The sequence below is a fragment of the Microtus ochrogaster genome, unplaced genomic scaffold, assembly GCF_000317375.1.
Source record: "Microtus ochrogaster isolate Prairie Vole_2 unplaced genomic scaffold, MicOch1.0 UNK3, whole genome shotgun sequence".
NCBI classification, from domain to species: Eukaryota; Metazoa; Chordata; class Mammalia; order Rodentia; family Cricetidae; genus Microtus; species Microtus ochrogaster.
Window position 1 is genome coordinate 18,546,209 of NW_004949101.1, and position 10,436 is coordinate 18,556,644.

Below are 10,436 nucleotides of genomic sequence, written 5' to 3' on the forward strand. Positions count from 1 at the left end.
GTAGACCAGGCTGGTCTCGAACTCACAGAGATCCGCCTGCCTCTGCCTCCCGAGTGCTGGGATTAAAGGCGTGCGCCACCACCGCCCGGCTAAGATTTTTTCTAATTGCCCCATCAATGGCATTTTATTTTCTCAGATATATTGTATATGTGTTTATATATTATGTACATTAAGACCATTTTTCGTGAACCCCTCCACCCCGTTTACCCCCACCGGTACAGCTGAAAGCAATGAAGAGGACAAAATGGGCAAGGAAGGGAAGAAGGGATCCAGTAAGAGTCAGGGACTTTGTTCCCACTGTGAAGGGAAAGCCACAGAGTTCTAAGCAAGGGTGCAATGTGATCAGAATTGAGGAAGCAAGAGGTTCAGGCAAGCCAGGGAGAAGGCTGGGCAGGTGCCCTGGCAGGAGGAGTGTCAAAGATGCCTAAACTAAACCAGAGGCTGCAACTCGGGGCAGAGAACCACGTTTTGGATTCTGGATTCACAGCCAGGGCATGTGTGGGGATCGGGTAGGGCTAGGACTTAAAGGTATATTTACTTTGAACTAGAAAATGAAGGGATTTGTGAGGGAAAAAGAGACGACCTAGTGAGCCCCCTTTACCTCTCCAGGTGTGGGCGAACTTGGCGGTTGCACCTGCTCAGCGCACTGCAGGAAGCGGCGCATGTGTCCCGCACAGTTGCCAACTGCAGCCTCATTCAAGCGAAGACACTCCTCAAAGGCTTCAAACGGTTCAGCACAGGCCTGGCGAATCTGGCGGATGATGGGGCTGTGGGAGGAGGGCATTTCAGAGCCGGAGCATCCACACCCCACTGCCTGCCACCCTCCAGCCCGTTTCCCACTCACTGGGAGGATGTGCAGCGAGCAATGCTCATCTTAAGGTGGTGACAGTCCCGATGCCAGGACTCTGGCTTGGCGGCCACACACTGGCCATACTGATCCAGCTCCCGGCTGCAGTATCGAGCTGTGACTTCCAGGGCTGCCTGCCTGTGGGACAGGGTAAACTGGAGGTAATCTCGAGTAGACAAGAAAACGTTCTGATTTGGGTCTGTGATTAGCCTAGGGACCCAGGAGAGATTTGGAAAATTTTTAATTTTTTTTCTTTTTTTCAAGACAGGGTTTCTCTGTAGCTTTGGAGCCTGTCCTGGAACTAGCTCTTGTAGACCAGGCTGGCCTCGAACTCACAGAGATCCGCCTGCCTCTGCCTCCCGAGTGCTGAGATTAAAGGCGTGGGCCACCACTGCCCGGCTGAGATTTGTAAATTTTAAGGTTCCTATGATAGGGACAAGCAACGAGGGGCAGAAATAAGAGCTGAGCCCTGAGCGTTGTGGTACAGGGTGGGAGTTTTGGGAAAGGCAGTGAAGTCCGAAAACAGAGTCTGGTTACTGTGAGGCTGGAGTATCTCCAGTCTTGACTGCAGTCGTTTCCCACTGGGGATCATGCAGCCTGACAAGCACGATCTGGAGTCGTGGGGAGTTATAACTCACATCTCCAGGCGAGTTTAGGCCGATCAGAGAGAAGAGACCCGCCTTTTCCGGTGTCAGGTTGATATGGCGGCGCCCAACCCATACCTCCCGGCCTCACTCTTCCGGTCGCCGAGAGGCCCGCCACTCATTCCACCTTAGATGCAACCATCATGGCAGCGCTCTGCCTTGTCTTCCGGCTCACTGCTTGTCCGAGTGGGACCCCATGAAACTTCTTCCGGTCCGTCGGCTATTTTGTTTCCGTTTAGTCTTTCTACTTCCAGTTGGCGGCGGCGGCGACGCTTAGAGCACACCGGAAGTAAGAGGTCGGAAGTGTTGCTGCAGCTCGGCACCAGAGGGCCGTGTCTCTCCCGCAGTCTGTAGCCGTTCGCGCCGTCGCTTTCCAGGCTGGAGTCAGTAGCCCCCGGCCCGCGTGGCTGCGGCCCTTCACGCGCTGCGGCTGAGTCGGCAGCAGTGCCCGCCGCCGCTGGGCTCAGGGACAGGATCTCTCAGCTGAGCTGCCACCATCGGCTTTACGCCTGTGCACACGCCCCTCCCAATAGCCACATTGGGCCTTTCATATGGTTGACTCGTACATGTTCTTTCCCTGGCATAGGGGGCATAGGGGGTAAAGGCAGGGTGAAAGGGGATTTTATTGCTTGCTCCTTGCAACCGTGGACAAATTACTTCCTTTGTAATTCTCCTTGGTGTGGTTTTTACCCTCCACATACGCCTTCAGATTATAAGGCTAGACCTGGGAGTCCATGTCCCTGTTTAAAAGGCTAAATACTCAGAGAATTGAGTGTTCACCTGGCATAACGAGGTCTTCTAAGACTAGACAAAACGAGCAATAACCACGGCAATATGCAGCTGTAAAATGGGGGATAATGACTGTATGAGCCTCCTCCAGACCAGACAGCACAAAGAAAGGGCTCCAACACAGCAGTTCCAGGTAAACGAGTTAACTGGAGGCTATAATCATGTGGTAGACACTTGACAAGGGATGACAGCCCCCCAGCCATCTGTAACTGCTTCATGTGTGTCAGATCTAAGACTGGAGCCACACCACCCACGACACTTTCATCTTTGGGGAATTTGACACTCACCTCCACACTTCAGTTGCCTTTCGGCTGGTGACTCTGTCGAGTGTGACCAAGATTCAAATGTAGAGAACCAACTATACTGTTAGAAGAGAAGCAGACCCGAGAAATGAAGATCTCAGTTCCTGGGGTTTCCTTTTAGGAAGCTTGTTTGTGAAAGACTTTTAGCGTGTTCCTTAGGAAGCTCAAGGACAGTTTTATTAATTTGAGAGAGAACCTCAGGGAAGGCGAGGGGTAAACAGCAGCTGCTGAGGGAGCTGGAGGACTCCGCCAGTCTGAGCACCGCAAACATGGCTCTGGCAGTCTCGCTCTACTCCCCGATTCTCTCCACCTTGCTAAAAACTGTTAGATTACATTCCTAAAACTAGCCACCACGGTCTGTTTCCTTATTTGGCCACTTCCTCCCACTAAGGCTGACTGCCAATGTCCAGCTATCAAAGTATTGAAGTCCAGCAATTAAAAGCCCCCCTTTGGTCGCCCTAATTAACATGGCCGATTGATAGTAAATACCTCTTCCTAACACAGGGTTTCCCCTTTTACCTTTATAAACTGCTGTTGGCCTATGAGTCACTCCTCTCCTCTATTCAGAGGCAGTCCTTTGTCCCTCCAGGACAAATACCCCTTTCCCATGTCCCTTGTTGCTGACAAAGGCCTTCCCTTTCGTCCTCCATCTCCTTTGTCTCTTATTCCCTGCCCTTTGTCTCTCCGGGGCAAAGAAATCTCCTTTGTGCTGAGAACTTGATTTTGGGGTGTCTTGTGCCAATCCCAGGTCCATTCTGTGTGCAGGCAGGCCAGAGGTTACTGGCAGGTGTCTTCCTCCATTGCTTTGCACCTGAAGCTTTTGTAATAGGGTGTTTCACTGAACCTGGAGCCCACCAGGAAGTCTGACTGGCAGGCCAGAGAGCGCCTGGGACCCTGGCCCCACATCGCAGCGCTGGTACTCTGAGTGCCCTGCCATGTCGTTTATGTGGGGGCTGGAGATCCAAACTCAGGTCCTCAAGCTTGCATAGCAAGCACTTATTTAGCCACTCCCCCAGTCCCATGTCTATTTATTATAAAACTAGGACTCAGTAATTTTCTCTTGAACATTTGTCCCAGATAGAAAATTATATCTACACAGAAACATGTATTTGGCTTCTCAGAACAGCTTTATCTATAATGCCCCCAAACTAGAACTTGTCAAGGCCAGCTGGCCTGGGTCTGAAAAGGCCTGAGATGAGGCCGGACTCGCTGAACATAGCAGACAATGGGGACTACTGAGAACTCAAGAACAATGGCAATGGGTCTCTGATCCTACTGCAAGTAATGGCTTTGTGGGAGCCTAGGCAGCTTGGATGCTCACCTTACTAGAAATGGATGGAGGTGGGGTTCCTTGGACTTCCCACAGGGCAGGGAACCCTGATTGCTCTTCGGGCTGAGGAGGGAGAGGAACTTGATTGGGGGAGGGGGGGGAAATGGGAGGTGGTGGCAGGAAAGAGACGGAGATCTTTAAGAAATAAATTAATTTAAAAAAATGCCCCCAAACTAGAAACAGTTGAAATGTCTTTCCAAGTGGATGGTTAAATTAGTCCACCCACACTTTGGAGTACTATATAGCAATACAAAGGCATGAATTAATACACGCAACTTAGATGAATTTAAGAGGAATTTGTTGTTTAAAAAAATCTCAAAATATGGTATTTTATGATTCTATTTACATGTATTTCTTGAAATTATAGAGAAGACTAAAGGGTTAGAGATATTACCAGAAGGCACAACATAACAAGTGTCCTATGTATAACACAAATCTACACAGAAGATAACATTCCATGCAACTGTATGTAGGTATACATAAAACTGGAAAAATCTGAGTAAGCTCTTGTGTTGTCTCAATGTCTTATTAATTTATTGGTCAAGAATCTACAAGATCAAAAGTTAATGTAAAAAAAATTAGCTGGTGCTGGGCAGTGGTAGCTCATGCCTTTAATCCTAGCAGAGGCAGGCAGTCTCTGAGTTCAAGGTCAGCCTGGTCTACAGAGCAAGGAAAGCCAGGACTACAGAAACCCTGTATCAAAATGAAACACATTTGCTGGGTGTTGTCCATGTTGATAACTTTAACTCTGGAGGCAAGAGTGACTTTGTCACAGTCAACCTCGGCTTCACGGTGAACCCTGCTTACAACAGGGCCTTCAAAACCACAGCTCTTTCTGACACCAGAGATCTGAACAGGACTCCCAGCCACAGGACTGTGAGGTAGACAGAGAATGGGGTAGCTGGGTATCAACCAGTTCAAGGCATTTTCCATGGAAGAATTCAAACACCCAATAACAGGGAAAAATACAGCTGTAAAGTATATACAGTGTTATACAGCTGTGTAAGTATATAGTATACACAAGCATACACACAAAACCCTAATAAGCACAAGAAACTCATACAAAGGTTTAAAAAAAAAGCAAAGGAACATAGCTACTCACTAATCAAGTACACTCAGCCTTAAAGGTGGAGGAAGTCCTGCCACATTTGAAGACATAGCTGCACCTTGAGGTGCACTGTGCTAAGTGAAACATGGACAGCTGCTGCCCGACCCCACTGAGTGAACAAAAGGCCAACTCAGATACAGAGTAGAATGGTGTTCGCTGGAGGCCAGAGACACGGAGCTGCTTATAGCTGACAACAAGCTGCACTTGGAGCTGTGAAGGGGACAGATCTCAGACAGAAACACAAACACACACGCACGCACAACCCAAAGGTGCACAAGGACACTTGGGAGATGACAGATATGTTTATTTACCTTGACCATGATGACGTCACAGCTATACCTATGTTCCAATCCATCAAATTATATATATATGACATAGCTTTAGTTTACATGTATATAAAAATAAAAATTACATTTATGGCTTCCATTTTCTGTTTATTATACTGCCCTGCTCTGGATGGATGGCTAACTGCTACTGAAAGCAGGGAACAGTGAACCTGGGCCTGGAAAGGAAATATTCCTGCATGATCTATTATCAATAAATCATTTTAAAAGAAGATACTTAAGAACATTTTTAAAGAATTATACCAAAACCAACTTCAGTAGGTTTCAGAGGCATGGAAGCCTTGAATTCTCAGCTGCTTGTTCTTGGCTTTAGTACTGAAATTCTTGTATAGACCCAGAGTGAGCCCATAACATCTCCATTGGATTAAAATCCCCTTTTGTTCTAATCTCCTAACTCAGATGGCCAGGATCAAGTTAAACAACATCCAGTTTTACTTTGATGTTCATAGCTGCCAGCTCAGCTACAAAATAACGGAAAACATATGGCACAGAGACAGTGTCAATGGTGTCACTGCGGCCACAGACGGTGCAGTTGTATTTTCTGTTGCGCATAGCAGACCAAGAAGGAGGAGGTTTTTCAAGTAGCGGGGAGAGCAAGCTGCCACATTTCACACATACGTGGGCGGTCGAGCGGTCAGAGCAGTTGAAGAGCCGATCATGAAGGAGAAAGGATGTGCCGTGCGCCAACAGAGCATCCCGCTCCATCTCCCCAAAGCGGATTCCACCCTGGACGTTCCTTCCCCCGATAGGCTGGTTGGTGACTTTGTCCCTGGCTCCGGTTGTTCTAACTTGAAATTTGTCTGACACCATGTGGCGTAAGCGCTGGTAATAAACCACACCGATGAAAATGTCTGCTTCCAGCTCCATCCCGCTGATACCACTATACAATCGCTCAGTGCCATAGAAGTTGTAGCCAGCAGCCTTTAGCATCTCCCCAAAGTACCCTAAGGCTGAGCTCTCCTCGGAGAAGATGAAGGGGGTAGCATCATGGCAGAGACCGTGCAAAGCCGCAGACTTCCCAGCCATACTTTCGATTAACATCCCAATGGTCATACGGGAGGGAAAGCCATGAGGATTAAACAGAATGTCGGGCACCATCCCACTCTCAGTAAAAGGCATGTCCTCAGCTGGCCACAGTCTGCTCAAAATGCCCTTCTGTCCGTGACGGCTAGCAAATTTATCTCCAATAGTTGGATTCCGAGGGACTCGTATTGTGATACAGATGCATTTGAATTTCCCACTGCCTGTGTCATTACTACACACTTTAATGTTGTCCACAATACAATTTTCTTTACTCCTAGAGAAAAAAACAAAACCAGGAAATAAAGTCAAGCTATTTGCTCTGTTTGTTGAGTCTCCCTAGGCTAGCCCTGGCTGGCCCACAACATGCTGACCTAGAACTTGCAGTGAGCCTCCTGCCTCTGTTTCCATGAGCTAGAATCACAGGTATGTTTGACAAAGTTTACCCAAGCTTTGTACAGAATATTTAAATTTTGTTGGCACAATTTAATGTTCCATAAACTATATATGTAAATATAGCTTCCATCTGCTCACCAATATAAGTAGATGTTACAAGTTATTCATGATTAGGATTACTAATTATGTTTATCTGAGAGAGTATCAGCAATGGAAATACTGAAGCCATTTTACTGTAAAAGCAGCTGAGATAATTATTCATCTTTAGCAAGAGGCATAATGAACATTTCCCTAGGAAACCCCCTAAATGCCGGTATGACGGAAACAATGATAGAAACCAGCACAGTGGCGAGACAGACGCTGACAGCGCTGACAGCTGACTTCAGCAATGACCGGAATGCCGCCATGCCGAGCTCCACCCCCACGTTGTGGGACTAGGAGCCAGGCCTTTAGGATGAAGCCTCATCGACAGACAGCGGCTTTACAGAAAGGCTCTGAGCTGTTCACTGCTGTCTGCCTTTCCATTCTTCCCCACGTCAGGACAGAGGCAGTGCCCCCATGAGTCCACCTCAGTGACTCCACAGTGTCTCAGTCCCGAATGTCCTTGTCCCCGAACACAGACAGACTTTGTTTTACTTCCCAGCCTTACCTATTTTGTTAGGGCAGCAGAGATTTAAAATAATAACTAGATTTTATATATAATTTCCCTTCTGTAAAAAGATCACTTCATTAGCTAGGCGGTGGTGGCACATACCTTTATTCCCAGCATTTGGGAGGCAGAGGCAGGTGGATCTTTGTGAGGCCAGCCTGGTCTACAAGAGCTAGTTAGTTCCAAGACAGGCTCCATAGCTACCAAGAAACCCTGTCTCAAAAAACAAAGAAAAAAAAAGAAGAAAAGACAACTTCATTACCTCCAGTAAAAGTCACTAAGAAACAGCCTATAAAAACCATCAGGGCCAGGCGGGTTGCCACAATGCGCTCCAGACCAATCAGGGCTCCTAGGGACACACTTCTCACTAACAAACCAGCCAGCAGTCCAACATGTCCCCAAACTTACTTATAGTAAACCACGAAGCCTTCCCCGGTGTTAAGGTTGAGGTAGCTGTAGTAGGGGTCACCAAATTGCAGCTTTGCTCCTATGAAAGGCAATCCATCATCGTCCAACTTCTGCAGAACCCGTGGGTCACCAGGTTTGACCCCAAACACAAGATTATCGTCCCCTTGCTTAAATTTTTCAGAGAGGTCTATGAATTCAGACTTGTAGACACTTCCATGAGCAAAGCCTCGTTCCCAAGAAGCCTTGTTCACAATCTGTGGAGTCAAAGAAAAAAAATTAACTTATAAGACTGAGGACAAACAAAAATTTTCAAAATATAACCAGTTGAGATTGGACAAATACTTGGTTCAGGGTAACTGGTATTTAATTTTGAAATAGCATCTTCAAATTACTAATGCTATCAGGATCCAGATTTATAAATGGCTTAAGATATGATCAAAAATAATCATAAAAGGCAAACATACCAAGACCTCACAGCAACCTAGACCTCAGATCAGGAATTAACCACTTAAAGAACAAACACATTTGCTATTATGTCCTTGAGGACACAAACATCCCTTCAGTGAGCTCACAAACAGCAATGGGAAAGATCAGAGTCACAACTAACAGCACTCACCATGGCATCTTCCATGTCGTAGCCAGTGTAGGAGATCACAGCAACAATGGCGTTTGTCCCGATCGGATAGTTGTCCATATTGTAATAGTCATACATGCATGGTCTCACTAGCGGGCTTTGAGGTGTCTGAAGACGGTAGAGTTTATTATCTGATCGGTCTTGATAAGTGAGCAGTGGGAAGCCCATGGTCTGCTTACCTATGGAGGAAAAAGATGTCTTTGCATCTTGTTTTCAATCCTCAGTTCTCAACGTGCTCCGTAAAACTGGAAGCAACTACAAATACATACAAACACATGCCACGGGGATGAATAAAGCAAGCACCACGGCTCTGGAAGGAGACGGGAGCCACTTTAACGCCCTGAACTAAAAGTCTGTGCTCAGGATTACACAGCTGGGGAAGACTCCTTCAAGTGAGTGTGGAAAGAAATTTCAGAACAATGAAAAAGAATTCTCAGAATAAAGGCTACTAGAGAATTTGTAGTTGGTAACCTGTACTATAAAAAAAGGATCTGGGATGTGCACACCCATAATCTCAGAATAAAGGCTACTAGAGAATTTGTAGTTGGTAACCTGTACTATAAAAAAAGGATCTGGGATGTGTACACCCATAATCCTAGTACTCAACAGGCTGAGGCCGGAGGATTCTGTCTGCGTGCACATATGCATACCAGAAGAGGGAATCAGACCCCAGGGACTACCGACAGAGATGGCTGTGAGCCACCATTGTTGAGTCCCCATAAGGGTGAGGGAATTGAACTCAGGACCTCTGGAAGAGCAGCCAATGCTCTTGACTACTGAGCCATCCCTCCAGCCCTGCTGGAAGAGACTGAACCAAGACCAGCTCAAGGAAGGCTGTGGGGGTAAAGAGCACATCAAATGCTGCAGGCTTTAACTGTGGATAGAAATCAAGAGCACTCAAAGAGACAGTTCTGTGAATGTGTAATGGCTCGAACCCCTCAGAAGTCAAGTCACGAGATTCAGACAAATGCAAGTCATGTTCTGTGACAATGTAAATGTCAAGAATGACACAAACAAGCTACAGGGCTCTTCTGCATCAAAGGAGACAAATGTACGCACTAGCGGAACACAAGTGATCCTGGATGGGCCTTTGAGTCTCTGCTCGCTCCAAACTGAGTACGGACTAAAATACGGAGCATGTGCTGCTCTTGCATACATTCCGTATTCTCAGTTCCCAGTCCCCATGTCAATGGCTCACAACTGACCATACCCCAGCTCTGGAGGGGACTCAACACCTCTGGCTTCTGTGCATACATGTAGTACTCTCTCACACACAATCTAAAGTAAACTATTCTTATAAAAAGAAGTCAACGCTAAACTTCCTGATTTTGATAAATCCCTGACTAAGGAGCTCGTACGCATGCACCGAAGGGTGAGAGACGGTGCTGGGCCTGAAGTCTTCAGGTGAAGAGCGAAAGTTTGAGCCAGGAGGGATGTTCACAAATAGGTGCTGGTTGTGCGGACATTCTTTATGATATTCTTGAAGCTGCTCAAGTTTGAGATTACTTCAGTTTAACCTACAAGCACCTTTTGTGCGTGTACCCACCAACCACCAGCTTGCCCACCTTACCCATCTGGCACTGGTACATGTTCCGAGGACTCTGGTTGTGATCAGAGAAGGGGATGAAGTTGGCGATCACACTCAGCAGGCTGTGAGGGAAGAGCTCCTGGTGTGTGGAAATTCCGGCAAAAACCTCATCCTCAAAAATGGCAACGTTCATGAAGAGCTGGAGCAGAGGAGGGTAAGGAAGGAAAAGCACAAAATAACTGGTTGTCTCGGTGCTTCCCAGGGGGTAGCGCTCAAGGCTGCAGTGTTTAAGTTCCTCGCCCCAGTCATGAATGCTGAGGAGCTCTGCTCTTCTCTGCTACTGTTGTGGAACTGGCGTTAGGACCCGGTCTGTGTGTGCTAGGCACACAATACTTTCCCCTTAGATATTTCTTTTTTCTTAAGTTAATTAATTAATT

At 47.0% G+C, this 10,436-nt stretch overlaps 2 protein-coding genes across 2 annotated transcripts in view; both read right to left on the bottom strand.

The window, feature by feature from the left end:
- Nucleotides 1-1,675, bottom strand: part of Chchd5 (coiled-coil-helix-coiled-coil-helix domain containing 5) — a 3,955-nt gene extending 2,280 nt beyond the window's left edge. The window contains exons 1-3 of the mRNA XM_005365645.1: nt 1,486-1,675; nt 845-985; nt 602-767 (exon numbers count right to left, since the gene is read on the bottom strand). Coding sequence (XP_005365702.1) covers nt 602-767; nt 845-985; nt 1,486-1,487 — 309 coding nt within the window. The 5' untranslated portion in view covers nt 1,488-1,675. The remainder of the gene's footprint in view (nt 1-601; nt 768-844; nt 986-1,485) is intronic.
- Nucleotides 1,676-5,303: 3,628 nt separating this feature from the next.
- The window catches only part of Polr1b (RNA polymerase I subunit B), a 23,165-nt gene continuing 18,032 nt past the window's right edge, over nt 5,304-10,436 (bottom strand). The window contains exons 12-15 of the mRNA XM_005365646.3: nt 10,042-10,198; nt 8,454-8,650; nt 7,838-8,091; nt 5,304-6,661 (exon numbers count right to left, since the gene is read on the bottom strand). Coding sequence (XP_005365703.1) covers nt 5,779-6,661; nt 7,838-8,091; nt 8,454-8,650; nt 10,042-10,198 — 1,491 coding nt within the window. The 3' untranslated portion in view covers nt 5,304-5,778. The remainder of the gene's footprint in view (nt 6,662-7,837; nt 8,092-8,453; nt 8,651-10,041; nt 10,199-10,436) is intronic.